The 24,355-nt window shown below is 43.9% G+C and overlaps 1 protein-coding gene across 4 annotated transcripts in view; it reads left to right on the forward strand.

The window, feature by feature from the left end:
* The window catches only part of WNT5B (Wnt family member 5B), a 122,660-nt gene that overhangs the window by 12,837 nt on the left and 85,468 nt on the right, over positions 1 to 24,355 (forward strand). Inside the window, exon 1 of one of the 4 annotated variants that reach the window (XM_083402299.1) lies at positions 14,034 to 14,456. The exons of 2 other annotated variants lie outside the window; for them this stretch is intronic. In XM_083402299.1, coding sequence (XP_083258425.1) covers positions 14,313 to 14,456 — 144 coding nt within the window. In that variant the 5' untranslated portion in view covers positions 14,034 to 14,312. Of the gene's footprint in view, positions 1 to 14,033; positions 14,457 to 14,549; positions 15,136 to 24,355 lie in introns of those variants that run through there. One more of the 4 variants, XM_083402302.1, reaches the window with a different exon arrangement.

Genomic DNA, 24,355 nt, shown 5'->3' on the forward strand with positions numbered 1-24,355 from the left:
CCAATGTGTTTTGACTAGAAATTATTTTCACTTTAGGCACAATCCCCGGAGTGTAACCCCTGCATAAGCTGCGGGCTTACTGCAATGTGTGTGCGTGTCCCCTGTACTGCTTCCAAAAATGCCTAGGCTTTGGCAGGTCTTCAGGGGAATGGAATTCCTCGGTTGGTGGCTACCTGCCAAAGAAGGCTCTCTGCTCATCCTTGTGGTCTTGATTTGGTAAGCTGAAGAGGGCATCCCCAGTCACTCTTAAAGGTCATAGTGGAGTGTCAGAAAGATAAGGGCAGCCTCTTGGGTATGCTGGACCCAGGCCATTTAGGGCTTTGAATGTCATCCCTAACATCTTGGATTGGGTCCAGAAAGGGATAGGGAGCCTTTGGTCTCTCATTCTGTTTTACGTACAGTGTTTAACTGATCCCTACAGTCCCAAGCATCGGTAACTTCAGAGCACTCTTGTCACTTATCAGTTTTGCCCAAGCATGAGACATATAGTACATCTGCTGCCTATACAGCATACACTTAAAGCTCCCCTGCAAAGGTTGAGAACTGTAGTTTACCCTCCACAAAGCTGCAATTCCCAGCACCCTTAACAATCTACAGCTCCCAGGATTCTTGGGGGGCTGGATGTGCTTTACATGTGCTTTAAAAGTATGGTGTGCAAACAGCCTCATCAGGAAAAACAGGTTATATGATGTGATGTGTACTTTGAGCAGTGTGAAAGAGTGTTTTAGATGGAATTCATTGTCACAAGAGGTGGTGACAGCCACTAGCTTAGACGGATTTAAAAGGGCAGTAGACAAATTCCCCATTAATGACTACTTGTCATAGAACTGTAGTGTGGGAAGGGACCACAAGGATCATCTAGCTCAACCCCCTGCAATGCAGCAATCTTTCACTGAAAGTAAGACTTGAACCCATGACTTTGAGATTAAGAGTCTCATGCTCTACCAACTTGCTACCTCCAGGAGGCAGCTTGCTTCCAAATTATCAATTGTTGGGGACAACAAAGGGTAGATGCTGTTGTCCTTATGCTTTACCTGTGGACTTCCTGATTGGCCACTGTGGGAAGCGGAATACTGGACTAGAGAGGGCTTTGGGCTGATTCAGCTGGGCTCTTCTTATATTTAGCATTTTTGTTCACTTCCATTTTGCTGCAAAAATGCACCAAACTGACAGCGTGGGAAGCTGCCATTCAGCCTTTCTTATGTACAGCTTGGTTATAGAAGCACTCCTGGTGGGAGCCTTAAAATAACCTCAGAAATCTGGTAGTGTAAGGACTTCTGTCTTGGATTTTTGGTCAAGTGTTGTGTGTTGTCAAGATAAATTCTGCCACTGCATGGATAAAACCATCTTTCCACACTTTTATACCTTGCTTTTTATACTACAGTTACTGCATCACTTGTTGAATTTCCTTCATTAGCTCATTCTTTTCATTTCAGTTGTCAAGGGACCAAAATATTTCCTTTCTGTTTTGCTGAGGAACGGGGGAAATGCCACATATTAACTGGCAGACTCTACAGACTTTCTAGTAAGCAGAGGATGTGTGGCTTCACAGTTATAACAGAGATGGGGAACCTGGTGCCCTCTAGATGCTGATGGACTGTAACTGCCATCATCCTTGATCAATGGCCATGCAATGTCAAGGGGCCACAAATTTGCTTTTCTCTGTGTTAAGAGTGCTTGGCTTTGACTTGTGAAGAAGGGTGAGTTTGAAGCTCTGTTCAGTCATGATGCTGACTAGCTGATTTGGGTCAAGTTATCCTATTTATCCAAAACTACCTGACACAGTGATTTACTTAAACATTGACCCCTTGGAGAAAAGACAAGGTAAAACTGTAACAAATACACACACAGGCTTGATATAACACTAACCCATAGTTTAACAAACCATAAGTTAACAGCAAGTTGTCCCAAAGACAATTTTTCCAAAGTTTTGTTTATTTTGCAACTGCTTTTGCCTAGTGCCTTTGTCATTTGTTGACTGTCTGAGATGAGGTGGTCAAACAAACCATGGTTAAAGAAGGGTTCAAGATTCATATATAATGCAATGCCATAGTTAAAACAAACAAATATTCATAAATCAATAAATCATGTCTTCAGGTCATGGTTTGTTGGCAGTAAACTAACCACAATGAAGCTGCTAAGCAGGGTTTACACATAACACTGAACCATATTTTAATAAAACCATAGTTTATTAAATCATTATTTAGTGAAGTAGGGTAGAGACATATTTAACAGGTGAAACAGAGGTGTATGGTAACATTCCTTCTTCCTTTCCTGTAGTCCTTAATGAAATACTGGAGAATTCCTGTCTCAGTTATGTCAGTTATCAAAATTGCTTGCTATCAAAATTCATTGTGTGTTCCCTGCTTAGTATCATGGTAATGTATCTCTAAATCTAGAGAGCTCCACTTTACACAAATGTTTGCTTATCCAAATGTTTGGAATATTCTCGAGGGCCATTTGGATAAACGATTCTGTATTTGTAATTGCTTGATTAAGGCTAAGCCCAAAGAAAATAGAAACCCAGTTCTCTGGATTCTACAAGAGCCATACATTCTTGGCAACGTCACAAGGAGGCTGTTTGGCAATTCTGCCTAGTCTTCCCTTTCTTTACATAAACATGGATGGAAGGGCAGGACAAAGCCCCTGCACTAGACAGAGCACATCCTGTTATCTGAATGGTTTGTGAAGTCATGTAGCCAAAGAAAGGGACCTCAGCTCCTTGGTAAACCACAACCTTTGCACATATAGGAACCCAGATTCAATCTCCAGTTCAAATAATATCAAGTATAAGGGTCAGGAAATATCTCTATCTAAGACTTTGGAGAGCCATTTATATTCAGAATATACAACAGACATGTCATTTTATATTTCACAGCTGTTGGTTTTACTTATATTTTGATAATTTTTTAGGCTAACTGGTTTTTAACATTCAAGTTTATGACTATTTTAATTAACGTTTTATAGTAAACAATTTAGAGGTTATAAATGATTAAGTGGTAACTAAATCCAGTTAAATAAAATAAAGTAAAAATAGATGGACTATTCTAAGGCAAGAATAGCAAATATGATGCCTTCCCGATGTTTTTGAATGACAATTCTCATCAGCCAGCACACAAATGCACATAACACCATCAGCATGTATACAACCATCATTTGGGGAAGGGCTGTAGCTCAGTAACAGCTGAGCTTTGCATGCAGAAGGTCCTAATTTAAATTCCCAGCATTTCCAGGTAGGGTTGGGAGAGAATCTTCTCTGAAATCCTGGACAGCCACTGCCAGGCAACATAAAGAATACTGGGCTAGGTGAACAAATAGGAAGCTGCCTTATATCAGATTAGGTTCTATTCTTTCCTTGATTCCACTCCACAACACCAGTTATTTCCAAGAACTGCTTGGAAATTAAACTTCCCCACCGAACCCCACAGGTACACACATGCAGAAGACCCCTACTTGGGAACAAGAGAGGGAGTCATATGGAGGGCAGCAGCCATATTATATTATACATACCTTTATATTTTGTATGTAAGATTATTGCAGTGCCCTGGGTCCTGGCATGCAATCAATGTGAACTAAATGAACTAAGCCTTTGGGATGCTGCGTGTCAGCTTGATGGACTGTTTCCTCCAGGTGCAGAAAGATCCTACTGCAGAGCTGATGAATGCCTGATAAAAGGCAGAGAAAAGTCTCCATCACTAGAAATGTGGTTAAATATTCTGAAGAATTGTACTAGTTTAGTTTGAGTAACTCACGCTATGGGTTGAATTCAAAGCAGTGCTAATGAGTCAATGTAAGCATTTTTACTTTCCTAGTGGAATGATCCTCATTCTCTGTCCCACCCCATCCCATCAGACTTCAGAATTGCCACCTCAAATGTTCCAGAATCATTTCAAATGAAGGAATTGTAAAACCACACACACACAAACATGCCTGTTTGAATTCTGCCCATTATAATCCAGTAGGATGACAAAAGTTTTTAACCTTAGCTTGATCATGCCCACTGTGCTCTCAAGTCTTTGGGTAATGAGATGTGTGCTTTTAAATTTTCTTTACACATCTAGAGAGGGTCCTTTTTGCTCCTCATAGCTATGGTCTTGCAACCATCAAATGCTGGGTTTATAACTTGTACATCAAGATTAATTTAAGTCGTATCAATGGGGGAAAGCGTATGGTTTTTTTTGTGTGTGCACTGATTAAAAGAATGCTGGCCTGTCCCAAATAACCTCAGTGTCTCATCACTGATGTTTCCCAGAACTGAGGCCAGACAGTTTGTCTTTCATTATGTAGTATTGTCTAAGAAACATTGTTTAACTGATATCGGATGGGAAACTGTGATGGTTCTGAGTGTTGTGCCTAGGGCATGGAAATTCCCATTAACCCAAGCAGTGCAAATTATATATAGCTAGTAAGATCTGTAGGTTACATCTTTCTCCTTTACTCCATCCCCCAAGGGTCAGCGAGGAAATCTCATTCTGGAGAGTACACCACTTCAGCTCCAGTTCCAAGAGCGAAGGACCACCCGTTCTACTACATCAGCAAACAAGATACCTCTGGCACTTAAAAAAGCATTAGTGTTAGGAACTGTCAGTCAGAATCCCACCCTTTTGTAGTCTATCCTACATATTCAGGCCACATGAGCTTTTCTGCTCTGGGGAGACTGACTGGTTCCCATGGGGTGGGGGGAGGAAGAAACTGGAAATGGGTTGTTTGCCAATTCAGATAAGGACCAGTTCTAATTGTTGGTGGTTGTTTTTTTTAAAAAAATAAATAAATCAGCAACATGGTGTGATTTAAAAGAGGCCTTCACTTTGTGTACATTTGCTGTGATGGAGTGAAGGTCCCCCCCCCCAAAAAAAATCTATCTTAATTTCAGGAGCCTAATTTGAATGGAAGAAGGGGTTGGAGTTGGAAAACCTTGCTAATCTGCTGAGAAGCACGCAGAAATTGACTGGTAGATCCCAATCTCTCTTCTGTCCACCCCTGTTCCATTGCTACTGGCAGCCACTCTGCAAGGTCTCTAGCAGAGACCTTTTTTATCAGCCTATTAATCAGAGATTCTTTTAACTAGATCTGCTGGGACTGAGCCTGGAACCTTGTGCATGCAAAGTGTGTGCTTTGCCATAAGCCAGGGAGAGAAACCAGGGACATGCTGCAATATTACACACACCTTATTTCCTGAGAATCACCTCCAGTGCAAGGTTTAAAGAAAACTGATATTGCAAGAATGGGATCCCTTCTCGCCCCAACCCACCCAGCCAGCCTCCAGAATTGTTTAGTCTTCTTGACATCTCTATCCAAGGTGTTCATCAGGAGTTAACATCGTCCTCTGAAAACAATCTGATGCTATGTACTCTTTAAGCCATGTGCCACTAGCACATGGACCTTAGAACTGTAGAGTTGGAAGGGATCCTTGGGGATCATCTAGTCCATGTAGAGACTGGGGATCCTTTGCTATAATTATTGGTCAACCACATTCCAGGCCCGCCCAGGTCACAAGGCAAAGTTCACACTCTTTCCCCACTTTTGTTGTTTCCTGGTTTCGCTTTTACAACCCATATGGGATTAGCTCTATGTTCCTGATGTGCTTGGGCTATCATTTTGGGAAGAATCCTATTCAAAGAACTGATAGCTGACTGGGTAGTCTAAGGGCACCAGCTGTCTACTCTGCCTACTATTCCTCAGTTGAATCAAAAGTTTTAAACAGCGGCTTCTCTGTGTCTACAGAAAATGTTTTGTTAAGTTAGATTTGGAAAAGCATCTCACTCCTAGACGTGTGCATAAGCTACAAATACTCTCAGGTTGCTTCCAGATGGCCTGTTCTCGATGAATGCTCATCCTGATCCGCTTGCAAAGTTTGGGGGAAGGTGATATATGTCTCCTATTTATTAAGCATTCATTCTGATTTGTTTGTGGGGATGTTGTTGATGTTGTTATTATTGTTGTTATTATTATATACCATCATATACTCGCATTTACACTTTCCGGTGCATTTCCCCATCACTTTCTGTATGGCAAAAGTTCATTTTTTAAAAAACTGATGAACCTCCTTCAATGCCAGTAAATTTTAGCTGTGCAATTAGAGCCCCATAGCAAAAACAGTAACAGTTTGGAAGCAACCTTAGTAGCTTGCCCAGATGCTGTTACACTGTCATCTTAGGCTGCATAAGTCCATTGCAAATCACAAAAGATGTGAAAGCTTGCGTTGACATGGAATGCTTTACGGTGGCTGCAATGCCTTTTGACTGGAGTGCATGCTTTTTTGCAGTGCCTTTTGACTGCAGTGTAAATTATCCCATCTTACACACAGCCCCTCCACCTAACTTGGCACAGTGCAACTGTTAGTCTACAGGAGTGTAATGATGATGAAGGCTATTGCCAACACAGCTGCAGAGTTCTGTGTTAATAGGACATCACCGCTTGCAATGCCATTGCAGTTTCATAGCTCTTGATTATGTGCCTGTGCAGTGCCCTATGCTACACTAGGCTGTTTAAATTGGCTGTGGAAACCCTGGCAAAAGATCTTGCTTCATAATGTGAGCTCAGTGTGCTTTGGCAGTGAAAAAAGTGGTGGAAAAGAAAAGCAAATTGATAGAGGATAAGTCTATGAATGGCCAAGATTGGGTGTCTGGCAAGACCTGCTTTTCAGCAAGTGGGTGAGGGATAGCAAAAGGCAGGTTGAGGTTGGTAGAAAGCATCCCGTTTGTCCTCATGGACGAGCCTCTAGTGCTGGTTGGCTACTGTGGGAAACAGGATGCTGGACTGGAATATGGAACGTTTGTTGTTCATCTACAAGTGCCATCCACCCCAGTAGGTATGGCCAATCTCTCTGCGTTCCTGTGTTACATCCCTGTATTAGACTGCTCTGGCAGTGCTCATCTTCTGTTCCCCAGCTTGCAGCATGGCTAATCTCAATACATTCAATACTCAATACATGTATTAGGTTTAACTTCAGCATGCCACGTCTACCTAAATTGTTTCTCGGCCAGCCCTCAGAAAGCATGACAAATCTTTGGCAATCCTCTTCCTTCCTCAATCTTTTGAAAGTATTTGTAGACCCTTGAGGTATTGTGCTCCATCCTCCTTAATCTTTTTGTCCCTTTGGGCTAAGCATACGCAGGTTCCTTCAGTTGTAACACAGACTTAAAAGCAAAATTTAAAATATATATACTTAATGGAAGCACAAACAAATTCAAACATTTGGTGATCATGCGAACAACTGTCTTATCTCATGGATAGCCCCTTTGCTGTTACCCTGACTGCTGTGACTCAGCAGTGTAGGCCATTTTGGGGGTGAGTGAGACATAGTTTGTTGAGGTCCCCATCCCTAATGAAAATAGTCCCCAACCAGTGTCAAATTACAAATCACATCTGTCTCCATTGACTGATCCATAAAAATCACAGACCTGCTGCTTTGCAACATTTTTCACAGCTTAAAATCATGGATCCAAGGTACAGGTCCTCATGGATCCTCATATTTTTGTACAAGGCATCACCACAATTCAGGACAGTTTCAGGGTACACAAAATAAAGTACGGTACTTCTTCGCCCAACACACAGTTAAAACTATGGAATTCACTACCAGAAGAAGCAGTGATGGCCACCAACTTGGATGGTTTTAAAAGAGGATAAGAAACATTCATGAAGGAGAAGACTATTAATGGCTACTAACCCTGATGGCTATGGAGGCAGTAATACTTCTGAATACTAGTTGCCAGAAACAACAGGAGGGAAGAGTGCTGTTGCGCATAGGTACCACTTGTGTGCTCCCAAAGGCGTCTGGCTGGCCACCGTGAGAACAGGATGCTGAAGAGAGTGCTGACTTGGGAACCAGGGTTCAATCCCCACTCAGCCATGAATCTCACTTGGTGACCACGGGCTAGTCACTGCCTCTCAGCCTAACCTACCTCACAAGGTTGTTGTGAAGATAAAATGGGGAGGAGACGTATGTATGCCACCTTGAGCTCCTTGGAGGATATAAATGTAAATCTTTGTCATCATCCAGCAGACTCTTCCTTATGCTGAAAAGTACAATCAGTATAGATGTGATTTGTTTTATGTATAAATTATGAAGAGGATCTGCACCTTGGATGACTGTAAACTGTAATCCAATGGTGTTTTTGTGGGGGGACTTCATGTAAAATCATGCAAATTCAAGAGGATCCATTTTAATTCACTGCAGCTGAAAAGCAAAGTGTGTGTGCGCGCTAACAACTTTGTTTCATTCTGTTATCTGTGGGGTTGAATGACTTGGAGGAGATAGGGGCAGATGGACCAGAGGAGCAAGTGCCTACAGCACTTTCTCAAAATTCCAGATGTGCCTGTGGGTCCAGAAAGCTTGGCAACTGCACACAGTTCTTAAAACTACATGATATTTTGCCCTACATGGAACTTGGCAATATTTAGCCAAGCTGCAACAGGCCCGTGAACAAAGTTCCCCTCGCAGATGCCTGGGAGCCAAAGTGTTAAGTTTCTGCAGACATGCATGGAGACCAACATCCCATCTCATAAAACACATTTACCTTGGGGTGAGAAAACCTGGCACCAAACACTCGCTCCAGCCAGTGCAAAGCTGAGGCAATGTTTCCCTCTAATTAGCTGGTATTTGCTATAATAGCTATTATGTTTCTGGTTATAAAGTCCTGAGGACAATGGCTCCTTCTTTCTTTACCCAAGGGTTGGGGGGGGGGGGAATGAAGGAAAATCTGGGTTACTATTCCCCCCCCCACTGATTCCCCCCTCCCTTTTGCTGTATCACAAAAGATAGGAGGTTCTGCCGAAGAGGGGACAAGGATGGAAAACATGTTAGGCTATGAAGGAAACTAGACAAAGCCTTCAATTCTCTTCATTTTTTATTGAATCACTAGTATTGCGTGTGACCCATGTCTCAAAAAATATCACACAATCAGCAGTTCTACCTTGAGCAAGAAGTGAGGCTTGGAACCCAGACAGCGTTTGAGTTGAGAGACTGATGGGAGAAAACATCTATCATCTATCTAATATCTAGTCTCCTTGATCCAACTAACGTTCACTCAGAATAGGCCAATTGAAATGAATGAGCCAAAGTTGTGTCCATTCATTTCAATGTATCTGCTCGTAAGTATGAGTAGCATTAAATGCAACCTGGTTATAGAAAATAATTAATAAACTGTCTTCCGTATATGTAGTGTCTTATACCAGGGAAAGCAAAAATGGACAGGTCTCCCTGCCTTCAGGGAGCTTGCAAACTAAAATAGGCAATGGGGAAAGTGATAAAAGAACAGGAAGTTAAGGGCAGAGAGGGAAGGAAATGGACAAATGACATCATATGTGTTTAAACCAGGGCTGGAGAACCTGTGGCTCTCCAATGATAATTAGACTGCCATTCCCTTCACTCTTAAATAGTGGCCACTGGCTTGAAGTCCAACAACGTCTGGAAAGCCAAAGGTTCCCACTCTTGATACAGTGGATATTATTGGACTTCAGCTGGAAAGGCTGGGATTAAATTCCAGTTCAGCCATAAGGCTCAAAGGGTTGTCTTGGGCAAGCCACTATATCTGAGCCCAACCTACCTCACAAGTTTGATGTGAGGATAAAATGGGACAACCCCAAGTTTGTTATCCTGAACGACTTGGAGGATAGAAATCAGCACTGGCCCAAGACATTTTGCTACCTGAGGTGAAGGACAGGATGGCGTCCCCATTTTATGTACAGAAACCAACTACTGGCAGCTGCATCTTACTTAAACCATTGGCAGCTGCAACCTTTGCCACACCTGAGGGCAGCAGGGTAGTTTAGAGGGTCCTGGACAGGCCATGTGGCACACACAGCTCTGTCCTCCAAAGAGGAATTGGCCTTGGAGCTGCCACTGCTGCTTCCCCCATCATCTGCTGCCTGAGGTGTTCACTTCATTCTGCCTAACAGTAGAGCCGGCCATGATGGAAATCCATATCAAGAAATGCTATTGCAACACATGCAAGCATGTAGCTTCCAGTTCCAGCACAATTAGAACAGAAAGTAATTTTATTTGCAGTGCCCCCTAATTGCATTAAAATTTGAAACTAATTACATCTCTCCTTAATTACAAATTATAAAATAAAGAAGGCGTTTAAAATCTGCACAGCCAATTGTAACAATAACAATGGTATGTAAACTTGCCAGCAACAATTAGAACACCCTTCTGCCTCAGGAGGCTGAGATCACCAAGAACAGTTTTTACCCTGGAAACGCTTGGCATCAAGTCTTGAGGTCTGTTTCTAGCTTATAACATTGCTAAAGAACAACAAAAATCTGAACTTGAATGCATGACAGAGGTGCTGCATGACAGGGGAACCTGTGGCCTTTCAGATGTTGGACTACAACTCCCATAATCCCTGAGCATTAGCCAAGTTGCCTGGGACTGAAGACAGTTGTAGTCCAACAACGTCTTGAAGGGCCACAGATTCCCCACCCTTCTGCTATGCACGAAGGCTGGTATTAGGCAGTACAGAACTGGTCTAATTTAGCTAGAACACTCTTGAAGAATTTTGGAGAAAAGAAAGGGGAACAGTAAAATGGGCAGAAAGAGAAATATACTGTTGTCAAACTCTAGCCACAAGGATGGCATATTTGTTTTGAATAAGTTAGTGATTCTTGGATTTTGGAAAGACATTCTGGAGAAGATCAGGGATACTACTTGCCTACATTCATAATCTAAAAACTTCTTTTAAAATGTTGGAAGAAGACTGCAAACTGATAACACATGTCTGTTAATTCCAGCTAGAATCTGAATTGCAACTTTCTGGACATTTTCTGCTGTTAGGTCTATGTTGGATAGGCTTGGATCTGGACAATATCCTTGTTGACAAAACATGTCGGAAGACAGAAAGAAGGAACAAACAAATCCAAGTTTATTAAAAGATTTTATTCATCCCTTACTGGGATGCTAATTTTCAAGGTGATATATGGGGGTATGGGGGCTGTTTTCACATCTGTAAATATCTATAAGTATAATTCTCTTTTTAAGTCTTGGACACTATAATATAAGAATAGCCTTGCTGGATCAGGCCATCTAGCCCATCCTCTTGTTCTTACAGTGGTCAGCCAGATGCCCATGGGAACTTTCAAGTAGGACCTGAGTGAAACATTTACACACTTTTCATAATAATAAAGATGAATTGGAAATTCAGGTATAGATAGGGAACAAACATATATATAACCTCTTCCCATATGTTCGCATGCAGGTAGTGCTCCTGTTGTGACCCACCTTGAATCAGGCCGTGACCCAACCCGCCAATTGAAGACCAGTAGCCTATAGGGATGATTTGATTATCATGATGGACTGAGGTTTTGATATATGCACAATAAATATATTTTTCTGTTGAATTTGACACCTGGCTGCCTCTTTTAAGACCTGAGAGGCTGGTATCAAATTATGGAACCCATGGATCAGGGTGCTTTTTATGTGTAACCTCCTCAGGAACTATCTACACAGAGGAGCAGATGTGGAGGCAAGGGCAGGGTTGGCTAGCTGTATTGTTAATCACTGCACTTGAGCATAGATTGTTGTTTTCACTGTGTAAATCCTGGCACCACTAGAGTTCGGCATCCTGCCCAGTGCTTGGTGTTCTTCCCTCTCATGCATTTTAGTATAATTTCACTGTGTGTGTGTGTGTGTGTGTGTGTGTGTGTGTATTAATTAATCAGGGGAGTTCCCTCTCCAAACTCTTCTTGCTTTATGGAAATGTTTCACAGTACATGTGCCAGAATGCAGACGCCCAAGCTAGGTCTTGAAAAGCAGATGACTATTGTCAGAGAGACAATAAAATGAACGGATTGGCTTGTCAACTGCCCAGTGTATTGCCTCATTGCTTCCATGTGCTACTCTTTTGGTATTCATGTTGGCTCTTATGTGCACGTTCTTGAGGCATAGATTGAAGTTATTTGTCTAGAGTCCAGCACTGTATGCCTTATACTGATGGATTTCTAGATATAGCCACAGTATGTCTCTGATAATTTACCAGAAAGCAAGTGCTACTAATTCAATAGTACACTTTCCTGCAGGTGTTCTTAGGACAGCATTCTTCTTGTCACACACATGAGGAAGGGAACAGATACTTCCCAGTCAGCACAAGAGGATAGACTGATCAGTGTCCCCTAATCAAAGATATGCATATTTGTTTGTGTATGTGTATTGGAATTCCAGTTGCATATTAAGGCAACATATCTGAACTACAGAACTGGAACCAGTGCAATTTGGCTGGAGCAATTTGCAAGTATTGGTGCAACTGTGGTTCCATGCAATTTGGCTGGTGCTTCTCCTTTAAATTTGGCAATCCCTGCTTCAGGCAGTGTCATGTTTCTTTCCCCAGCAAAGGGGAATGTTAAGTCCTAGGGTATGGATGGTGGGCAAAATCCTCTTGGGACACTTTTGATGAGTGTTTGTGGCACCAGCATCATGTGAGATCAATAATGCTTGTTGGAGCGATGAGAAAACAAATACAATTCCTATGCACCATCTAGGTAAGTTGAAGTACTTGGATGAAAACTGATACAGTGCCACAGGAGTCACTGCCAGGAATTCAAGCTGCAAAACACATGAATGTCCATAGAAAAGAATGCTAGTGTCAAAATTCACACTCACAATACAGTGGGGAACACATGGGCAGGAGTGCAAGGAAACATCTGCTTCTACTACAGTGGGGCCCACACATGGTAATAGATGTGCTCTGCTTATATTTTACAAGCTTATTTAAAGATAGTCATTGATACCAGACAAAAAATCAGTGGCAAGTGAGATCTGAACAGAAATGCACAGCATTCAAACTGATGCCACTGACAATCTTATCCATAAGTGAGGTAAGGCTTATTAAACTCAGGGGTACTTATTTCTGATTGAGGCTGCAAGAGTTAGCTGACATAGCACAATTTAGTCATTTAACTTTGCTTAATAGAGACCACACAAGGGTGAGTACTCTTATACTCAGATTCTGCTTGCGGGTTTCCCATAGGCAATGGGTTTCCCAGTGGTTGGCCACTGTGAGAACAGGACATGGGACTGAATGAGCTATTGGCCTGATCCCACAGGCTCTTCTTATGTTTATGTTCTTAATATTAGGTTGGCAGTTAGGCATTGAAATTCCTGCTCCATTATCATTGTAGTTCCTCATTTGTAGGCAGGTAGGCAAAGATATTCTTCCACCTAAAATATTTGTATTACAATCCCAGCTTCAAAATGGGCAATTCCTTTGCTAGGGACACTACTTGACTACGTTAAACACTAGGGATACTGGAGTGCTTGTGTTTATTCTAAATTACTGCTGTAATGAGTAGCTAACGTATTTATTCTGTATATGTTTAAGCTTTGATTGAATTGCCACAGACATTTAATTGCCATTTGACGCCATTGCATACAATCCTATCCACTGCCCACACATCTTCATGTCAACTTATAGGTAATATCCACAAAAGCTTATGCCACAATAAATTTGTACGTCTTTGTTTAGCATCTGTTTGACTCTGGAGACAATGAAAAAGTGCGCCTTCAGGGGTAAAGTCAAACCATTGGAGAGTAACAGCACCTGCTGTGGCTGTAGAAACAGATATGAGAAAGACATGGTTTGTTGCAGCTGGGGGACATGAAGGCGCCCAGTTGTGTGGATGCACCTGCACCATAGCGTTTCTTCTTTCTGCGCTCCTTTATGGTGCCACAAAAGCATTGTCACCATCTGCTAGAGCCCCATTCTTCCATTCCCTTCTCATCCCATCCCAGATCATGGATTCCCGGTTCCTGAAACAGCTGAAGCCTCCCAAGTCAGTTTTTAAGAACCTGCATATCTGCTCCTGTGATGTGAATAATGTTGGACTGCAGACATCTGCTTTTCCAATGGAGTTGAAGGCACTGCAAAGCTCTACAGCAGTGTGTGTGTGTGTGTGTGTGATTGGGCAGTGAAAGAGCAGTTCATCTGCCTTTTGCTCCTCTGAAGCAGCTGAGTCTACAACAGGGAGGAACAAGGGGTGAAAGGCACTGAGTGTCAACTTTTAGCATGTGTCTGCATCAAGGGACGGTGGTGGTGAGATGTGTCCTGGTGATGGATTGGATGGTATGTTAGTGGAAGGGACAAGTGGTGGGGTCAGGTGGTAGTGGGGAACTCACTGGTGTTGAGAGTGTGCTAGTTTAATCGGTTGGGGAGGAAAGAATGTCAAGTATATGTGAGAACAGGAGCAAGCTCCAGGCTAGGGGGAATCTTGGAGAGGGGGGAATGAGGCAGCAGGAAGAAGGGGTGTTCCACGGAAGGAGAGGATGAGAGAGGAGATTAGTAGGGAAGACTGGGGAGAGCGAAGGGGTCAGGGCTTGAATGAAAAGGAAGGTCTATGAAGTTCTTCACGGGACAGCAGTGTCGCCACGCCAGCTAGAAGGGTGGCAATCTAAAGTGGCGAGGAGGGGTGACTCTCGGGCTGCGTTTGGAAGAGACAGGATGACAGCAAGGGCTATATACACGGTGTGTGTCGCGAGGGGGGGGTTGAGGGGGATTGCCCCGGTGTGGTGCCCATCGCCGGCGCTGCCGCCGCGCGGGGCGGGTAGGAGGGGGGTGCTTGGGAGGGAGGGAGAGGCGGGCGCGGGGCGTGGGGGGAGGCGGGGCGGAGGTTGCTGCCTGAGCCCCCGGGATCGGTTCGGCTCGCCTTGCTCCGACCCTTTGCACTACGGTCGGCGCCGTCTTGCTGCTGCTACTGTCGCCGCTGTAGTCAAAACTCCTACCGGCCTAAAAGTTGTCTGGTGCAAAATCCCTTCTGCAGCAGCAGCCCGAAAGAAAGCGAGAGCGCCAGCCAGCCAGCCGCCCGCCGCGGGCAGGAGGGAGGGAGGGAGCGTCGGCGACGGTGGATGCCTATTGCTCCTGTTGCTGCTGCAGCCGGCCGGCCAGTCAGCCAGAAGAGCGCGAGCGGAGAGGGGCGCATCCAGCCCGTTGGAGAGGAGCGCGGGGGCGCGTCCCCGGTGGCTCCCGAGCTGACCTTGCCTGGCCCGGCGCCTTCCGCGCTGCCAAAGGGCGACTCACCTGCTGCCTGCGCAGCGCCGGGACTAACTCGAGCGGGGCGAGGAGAACACCCACTCGCACACACACTCCGAGAGGCAAACTTGCCGCAGCCGTCGACGTCGCGGGGCTGAAAAGAGCAGAGATGCAGGTAGGGGGCGCCCCTCGCAGGGCGAGCGCCGGAGGGCCCGGGCAGGCGCTCTTGTCACCGCCGGGGGGAAGAAGGAATGAGCCCCGTGCGAAGAGCCCCGGCGCCTGGCCTCCCTGACTGGGAGTTGTGGGGAGGGAAGTGTGCGCGCCTTGCTATTTGTCGCCGAAACAAAGCTCCCTCTCCCTCAGAACCCGCCTTCACGTGTTCTTGCCCCGACGGAGACGCAAACACGTGTCCCGGCTCCCCTGGGCCCCGACCGGGGTGAAGCGCCTTGCCGCCGCGGCCGGACAAGGAGCGGGTTTGTGGCGGAGGGCGGGCTTCGCGCCGGCTGGGGCTCTTGGCGCGCTGGCCGGGGGTCCCATTGGACTCGGCGGGGCTTCACTCCTGCGGAGACGCCTTGAAAAGCTCGTCTTGGTTGGTGTCTCGGCCCGGGCCGGAGTTTAGCTCTGCTTCAAGCGGAGGAGGAGAGTTCTCCCTTTTTTGAGTAGCGGGGAAAGAGCGTCTTGGCGAGCGGGCGCAGCGCGCTTCTGTTGCCGAGGGCTGCTCGCCACACTGGTGGGACTTGCTCGAACAAGGGTGGGTAACCTGTGCCCTTCCAGATGTTGTTGGGCTCCAACGCCCATCGGCCCCAGCAGCGAAGCCAATGATCTGGAATGATTATTGGCAGCTGCAGTCCAGCATCCTTATGGAGGGTGACAGAATCCCCACCTACTAAACTAAGGGGAAGTTTTTGCAAGAGGGAGGGTGCATCTGCCTGACAGTCGGCAGGTTTGAGCTCCAGCAACATCTATTCTTTTAAGGCAGCACTTTCCCTTGCGAATGGCTCCACTGAACTCAGGGGGGGTTACAGTGCTGTCTTAACCCTGTCTACTCCTGGGGTGACTAGGATTGCAGTCTCAAGTCTGTAGGAAACTTACACAGGAGCAGTCTCCAAATCCTGCTTTTGTTGAAGGGTTTCAGGGATTGCTGGTGGATGGGGAGGACTGGGGAAGCTTCGAAGCAAGAAAACAAATCGGATTGCAATGTTGATAGTGAGGAAAATATTCTTTCTCTTCACTCACAGCCTTTGGAGTATTCATCCACCAAAGGAAAACCAACTTTCTCGTACCTTGTTTTACAGCCTCCAGCTGTCTTTTGCCCTGGTACATTTACTGGTCTTGGGTGCTTTGCCATCCTGTCAGGTAGAGGATAGCTGAGTGAGCTCTCGGACTACTCTGCTGCTGCTGGGGCATCCCTTCAGCCTGTCTGGTGGAGCCCCAGACTCCGGGGTGAACAGTTTGCCCTGCACAGCCCCATCCCAATGCAGGGCACTTTGGGTGGTCGCTGAGCACTTTACAGTACTTTTAACGAGGTGGAGACTGAGTGCCTCATGGGTAGGTAGGAGCTGCTCACAACCTCGGGAGGACAGCTGCTGTTTTCTTCAGAACCTGTAAGGGATGCTTGTGGCACTGATCCTCTCAAGACGCTGTGGAAGGAAGGTGCTTTTAAGTCTCTCTTTAAATTACTCTTCTCTCATCACCTGTACTTTATGGCCTGTCATTGGCAAGATAACCTTGGAAAGTGAGGCTCTCAATTTGTTTGTAATGAAATCTCAGAGGCGGAGTTCAGCTCTTAAAGCCTTTGGCAACCTGGTATCTTCTAGATGTTTTGGACTGCAAAGGGGCAGATGAGAGTCCAAAGCAGTTGCTGAACCAGCTGCTGGATGCATTTGATGAGAGATTATGCTTGTCTTTGTGCCCTGTTTGTGGGTGTATGAGAGGCATCTGTGTGGACTAGATGAGCCTTTGCTCAGATCTTGCCAAGCAATTTACTGTTTTCTTTAAATGTATGGTGTTCACATACTGGAAGTCAGACTGAGCCAGAGGAGACAGTGACCGCCTGGCATGTCTGGGTTAAAAGGCTCTTGGGTGACATGACTGAGAGAGTTCTCTGTGTGAGGCCTAGGAGAAGTCCTGCCAGCTGGGGGGTTCTATTCTGCCTTGGTCAGACTCCACCTGGAATATTGTGTCCAGGTATGAGCACCACAATTTAAGAATATTAACAAGCTGGAATGTATGCAGAGGAGGGTGAGGCCGACCAAGGTGATACAGGGACTGGGAACCAAGCCTTATGAGGGACCTGGGGATGTTTAGCCTGGAGAAGAGGAGATATGGCTATCTTCTGATATCAGAAGGGCTGGAAGATGGAGCAAGCTTGTTCAGAGGCTAGTGGCCAAACCAATAGCTTTAAATTACAAGAAAGGAGATTGTGACTGAACATCAGGAGGAGCTTTGACGGTAAGAGCTGTTCGACAGTGAATCAGACTCCCTTGGAAGGTAGTGGACTCACCTTCCAATGAGGTTTTTAAGCAGATGTTGGATGGCCATCTGTCATGGATGCTTTAGTTGAGATTTCTGGATTGCAGGGGGTGGGGCTAGATGACCCTCAATGTCTCTTTAAACTCTACAATTCAATTTCTCAGTTGCCTCTGTTGAAGACAGTTCCATTTGTTAACAGGTAGTGGCCACATGAAGCCAGGGCCGATGACACTGTTCTTGAAGCCAACTTAAGTTCATCAAGTTTTAACAAGATCTGGAGTCCTGCCTCTTTTTAGAGCTTAAAAGGAGCAGCCAGAAGTGAGGGAATTGATTCAGGATGGGGATCTTTTGATCAGGAAAATGGCGCAAGGGGGAAGGTTAAGCACCCTCTTTCCCCCAGTTCCACTACCACAATCTAGCCTTTCCATTGTAGTCACAGCTGTTTTTGAACTTTAAGAAATATGCTGGGAGTTCCAGTCACAGTTATCCTGCATCATGCGTAGTTTGGTCCTAATCCATTGTGTTGCAAAAGGGAAATGCATCTGTTTGTAGTGCTGGCCGCATGTAAAGTGTGCCAAAGTAACTCAACCACACAAGGCTAAGCGGATGTTGACTGTAAATCAGACTGGGGTTCAATATATACCTCTGTTATTGTCCTGTATTTACCATTATTATGTTCAAGTGATATTATTATTGTTTATTAAATTTACATTCTCTAGGTGGCTTATAGAGGGTCAGACTATGGGACATGTGGCTTAACAATGCAAGTTCTCATACTCCCAACATACTGCTGTTCTTTTTTGCTGCACTTGTATTTATGCAGCTTCTTATTTCACACAGATACATAATGCAGACATATTAACACCTAGTCTCATTGATGATAGATAGATAGATATAGCACATGCATACATACATGTACACACGTGTGTGTATTTTATATCTATGATCTGCCTAGACAGGTGTATTTGTATTCTTGACTAATTGACCTAATTATAAACCATGTGGTTAACACTTCATGTGGGAATGTAACTATTCTTGACGCATCTATGTGCTGCAGGTGGAACCAACTTTCCTAAATAGGAATAACACGTAGCCTTGATTTTTTATTGAAGTTATTGGGGTGGTACACGATATTAGGGTCTTTATATCTCCCCCATTTATGCTCCTGATCTGTGTATACTCTTGCCTACAAAAAGCTCACACAACAATAAACCAGTTGAACCTAGTACTCAGTGAGCTGACAAACCTGTGTTTATGCTGTTCCAGTTTGGACTGCAAGTCTCTGAATCCTCCTCTATACAAAAATAGCTCTCTTCACATAGGAAAGTGTTGAGGTAGAACCCTTCCACCAGACCTTTTTCTTGCTGTGTGGATTTTTTATATGGAGGAGGGTTTAATCCTATGAGGCTAGAACTGCAGCCTATAATGGTGCAAGTCCAGAAAACACGCTGCTTTACCATTTCACAGACAACTTGGCCTAAACCCCTGTAAATTGTCACACTATTGTTTATCATGCATTTGTGTCTAGTCCTAGTCTTTTGCATCTTCAATTCTCCTGGCCTGCAGTCTGTTTTGTTCTCCTATAGTTGATGGCAGGCCAGTGTGTGTGGTGAGGGGAACTTTGTACATCTGTTGAGGGTGTGTCCTTGGTGGTTATGTAAAGTCTAGATGACCAGCAATTATAGAAGATGGGAGGTGGAGTCTTTTAGTTTCAGCGAGGTGCACTGTGAATCGTAGAAGACAAAGTCAGGTGGTGACTTCTACAGCAAGGGGGAAACGTCATTGGAAAACTTCTGAGATCCTGTTCTGCCTGAGGGTACCTTTGTCTAGTTGTGTTCTCCAGTACCCTTCCAGACTCCTATCCTGCCCTCTGTGTGTTGGAGTGTTGCAAAGCCAGTTACGTAAAAAAGGTATGGAGCTGCTTTGGTTGTGGGATGCATTCTGGAAATCCACTGGTTTCAACCAAAATCCACTGGTTTCAACCAAAAACACAGTGCAAACTACTGGAATGAATTGACTATTCCAAATTTGGGCTTTTGAAATATCCATACTGCAGGTTAAATACTTGTAAAATTACTTTTACCTCTAAGCAGTGCATGTGTGGCAGTGACATGGTCTGGTGTGCTGATAATGTGTTCTGTGGAATCATACAGCAGTGCTTTCAATATCATGATAAAATGAACATTTTCTACAAGTACAGATGTTTGGCACAATAGTTGTGCAGTACTCAACCATTTGTTTAACATAATCCAGATTCCAGGCATCATTTTTACAGGTTCTGTCTGTAGGTTTTATTCTTGTTTATGAATGAAATCCCAGCTCTTTTGTATTTTTTTCCGATTCCAATAAACACATGCCAAATCTGACCCAGTGCAACTTGTACCATAAGATAGGATAAAATGAGATCAAGTAGCCTGTGACCTGTCAACATATTCTTCTGTTTGAATAAGGTTGTATAATACTTAAGATAACTCCTGGCATAAAAATGTGGCAATTGTGCATCTTGCATTTCTCTGGCCCTGGGATTTGCCCTTCCCTTTTCACTTTCTATTTCAGGTGTGCCATTTTAGCATTCAAAGTGCACCTCTGCATTGTCCAACTCCAACTTATTGAATTGTGTGTATGTTCATAGATACCTTTGCTGTTTAACTTTTACATTTGTTCGGATTCCCATGCAATGAGCAGCCTTATTTTCGGGGGGGGGGGGCTTGAAATAGGGTTGAATAGGTGATTAGCACAAGTTGTATAATGCATATTCGGCTGGAAAATCTTAGTGGGGCTTACTTTTCTCAGGTAAGTATGCATAGGATTGCAGCTTAAGTGACAGCTCCTCAAATGTCAAACTATGAAGGAAAAAGGAAGATAACCTTCCTTCTTTTCAACACTTTAAATATACTGTCAAGGGTCCTAATCCAGTAACCTATATGTGGAATGGCTGAGCTTGTGTACCTATAACCTGACTGGAAAGTAAAGAAAAGCTGAATTCTTGCCAACCAACTTTTGGGTGGGAAAGTAGGAGTTTAATCCAGCCCCGTGCACCCTCTCCTCAACAGGTGATTTGCAGAATCCCAGCATTGTTTACTGGGCTACACACACATTTCTGGCTCCTTTGTTGGGTTTGGAAATACACTTAGTTGCATTTTAATTCTCCATTCAGCCAGGAAAATATGTGTAGCAACTTGTCTATCATTCCAGCAAAGATAGGGCTAATCATTCTGATAAACACTTCCAAGAACTAGACTAAGTTGCTTTGTAGGACAGATCACACTCCCAGGCTGCCAGTTGCCATCCTTTTTGAATATCATATGTATATCTCATCAGTGCATACATATGCTCTGTGCATATATATCAGCTTATGTAGTTCATGTCAAACTAAGGTGGGTTTCTTTTTCAATAACCAAGGGGCTAAGCGGCAAAAAGAGAGAGAAAGCAAAGCTGTACGTAGAGAAATTTAAGAATTTGGTACTGAGAAAATTAATGTGATTTTAAAAGGGGGGGAAAAGTATGTGGAACATGGAAGTAAATGTGCCAACAATTAATGAAAGCAGGTTTTCATTTCTTCTGTCGAAGAAATTGGAATAGTATATGAAGAGGGAAACTTTGTGAGATCCAAGTGCCAATTCAGAGTAGGAGGCAGAATTGGACAGGCAGCCTGGCCTTACTCCAGCCCCAGATTTCCTGCGTTCCCAGGCTTCATCTCTTATGCTTCTGTGCCCAAGGGTATCAGAAAGAGATTCCTCTCTATTAGGAAGGAGTGCCTGCCTTCTTAGTTCATCTGGTAGTAGATGTAATACTATACAGCACATCTCCTTTGGCTGCCTTCAGACTTGCTCTGTGTTTCCATTTTGTGATATTAACCCTTAACAGTGATGTAGTTTTAAAGGTTTTGTGTACTCTTCCTCCTCTTCTTTCTTTTGGTATTCTCTGCACTTTTGACACCCCCCCCACCCGCATTGGTTTGAGATGGTCTAAGCCACTACTGTGCACAGTAATTCCAGTTCCTGATTTTGCAAGGTGTGGGGTTTTCAAAATCAGACTGTTGTACTGCCTTATATTAGGCCAGGTCATGATAATGTTTCTGGTGAAAAACACTGATTAAAGGGGGGGGGGGGAATCAAATCTGCACTTTGCTTTTCACATGCTGTGTGCACTATCTGTGTGTTTCCCCTTAATGCATTGCTTTTGTTGCCAGGACATTGTATTTTCCAACTATACAAGGAACAATGGCCACTATCCCACCAATGTTAAACTTTTGTAATTCCCATTAATATCAACAGGGAAATTACTTCAAATGGTTGAGATTTATTTAATTGACTAAACTGCACTCAACTTTTAAAACTGGAACAATGTTATATTTTTCAATCCAATAATACATTCATCAAATATTGAACACCCTTTCTGAATACCCATGCTAACAGGTCCCCACTAGCTGCTTATTAGTGACTGGTTTTAAGGTCTTGCTATTTACATATAAAGCCATAAACAACTCTCAACCAGGTTACCTGAGGCAGTGACTTCCCCTCCATTGTCTGGCAAGGACATTTTTCAGGTTCGATTGGTTGATCTTAATCTTGCCATGACTCATTGACTTGTGACACAGAAATGGGCTTTTTCAGTGATGGCCCCAATATTATGGAATGCATTGCATGCTGAAATATGAGAGACCCCCCCCCCATCTATACTGGCATTCTGTGACCTATTGAAGATGTATCTGTTTTACATAGGTATTCCCTTCATCTCTTGACCTGAATCTCCTGTTTTAATTACTGTACTGTGCTGTTTGAATGGAATTGTTATGTTGTGTATTTTCATTGTGAATGGTTACATTTTAATGTATGTATGTAATTGGTTTTTATATTTGTTAAATGCTTAGAAGCCTATTTTGGTTTTAGTGGAATATAAATAAAAGAAATAATAATAATAATAATAATAATAATAATAATAATAATAATAATATGATGTATGATTGGGGTTTAATAAATATCAACACGATATTGGTTGCAGTGCAATAACACACTTTACTAAGCATGACCTGCCACATTGTCTTCATCATCTCCAGTTATAAAGGCCTCTGAAAGGAGAGTTAGGAAAGGGGAAGGATCTGTGAACTACGATAAGGCATCAGCCTTAAGTGCATATAATCTTTCAGAGAGTCTCTGTGATGCCAACACTCATTGTTTGCTTGGACTTCCACAGCTGACTTACCATTGGCAATAGGGGGGGGGGGACTTTTTAGTTGTTTTATAATGCCACTTACTGTTTTCGTCTATGCTAAATAATGCCACTATTATTCCAGTTAAGATGGGGGGGGGGGACAAGGAAAAAACCCAGCAACTTATATGAAAGCCATATCGATATGCCATATGCTGGAAGCTGCCCAGAGTGGCTGGGGCAACCCAGTCAGATGGGCGGCGTACAAATAATAAATTATTTATATGTTTTGTTGTTGTTGTTATTATGTCCAATAGCAGTGAATTAGGCTTAACTAGACACTGAAGGGGATTGGCTGCCACAGACCTGTGTCTCCTCAATGTGTTGGAGAAGGATCATAGCTCAGTGAGAGAGCAGAGGTTTCCACTCTCACTGTGCCCCCCCAGACCACTTGCAAATCGGTAAAGGTCTTGCTATACCACTTAATGAGTTTTCTGCCTAGCAGTTGCTTAGCAGTTGTACTGTTTTTTAATTATATGGAATTCAAACTCTAACACAATAAAATGCAATAAGAAACAAAAGGATTTAAATTTAATACAATTTAAAAATCCTTCTAGAGGTGCATTTCCCCTTGATATGTTCTTCCTTTACTCTTGCTTCATCTTCGTTACTATTTTCTTGATCATTTATTAATTTGTGGTTTTTTTCAGTCTCCCTTCTTCAACCACAAATCCATTTTTAGATGTTGACTATTATTATTATTATTATTATTATTATTATTATTATTATTATAAAGCTCCCACTTTTCAATCACTCCATCTTGTGTTCACTCTCTCAGCTTCTTCCCCTTCTCGCTGCTTCCTTCATTTCCATATATTGACTCCCCACTCCTTTCAAGTGCCCTGCCAGACTCTTTCCCCCTCTTTTGACCTTCCACATCTTGCTGCCAGCCACAGCTGTATTCCTCTGAGAAAGACAGAGCCTTCTCCCCACATCACTTCTGGTCAGTCCTGGCCAGGTTCCAAGACTGAAGAAGAAGCCCCTGTGCCCCCCATTCTTCACACACATTTTTCACATGCACATAGCTCCGCCACTCCTCAGAGTTGCTTCTGTGAACCACCTGCATGAAACTGGTGGACTATGGACCACTCTTTGGGATTGGGAAACTCTGTGGTAGAGCATATGCCTTGCATGCAGGAAGTCCCCCATTTGTAACCTTCCCTGCCTTCTGACTTAGAACCGGCACAGAAGATAGCACTGCTTGTTGGCCTTATTCCTTTGCAGCCTCAGTGTTGCCTTTGTAGAACTCAGCAGGGTTGAGGATGGGAACAAGCAGTTGGCTCTGCCTTTCAAAACCCGTCATTGGTTCTGGCGCCACCTACTGTAGGCCTCCCTGTCAGTCCCAGGGGCCACCAGCTGCCACTGCTCTTGAAGTCTTTGCTACTTGATTCACACATCTTGGCTAAGGCCAAATAGGTGCCAACACTCTTCCTTCTTGCCTGTTTACCTGTCTAAATTTAAACTCTTCAGTCGGTATTCTGTGTCCCTGGTTGACATGTGGTCAGGCTCAAGTTGTGGTTCTGGCTGCTGCTGCTGCTGCTGCTGCTGCTGCTGAAGCATTTCCTGGCCTGTTGTGGGCTGATCATGGTTGGTTACTCACAGCTTTCCTCCAGCAGATATAACTTAGATTGCTTCCCCTGAGGATTTCGGCAAGCCTGTTCTCCCACTCTTATTTAGGCTCAGTTTACCTTTTACAAAAGGAGAAAATAAAC

Source organism: Podarcis tiliguerta (assembly GCF_965153285.1).
Source record: "Podarcis tiliguerta genome assembly, chromosome: 10".
Classification (NCBI taxonomy): Eukaryota; Metazoa; Chordata; class Lepidosauria; order Squamata; family Lacertidae; genus Podarcis; species Podarcis tiliguerta.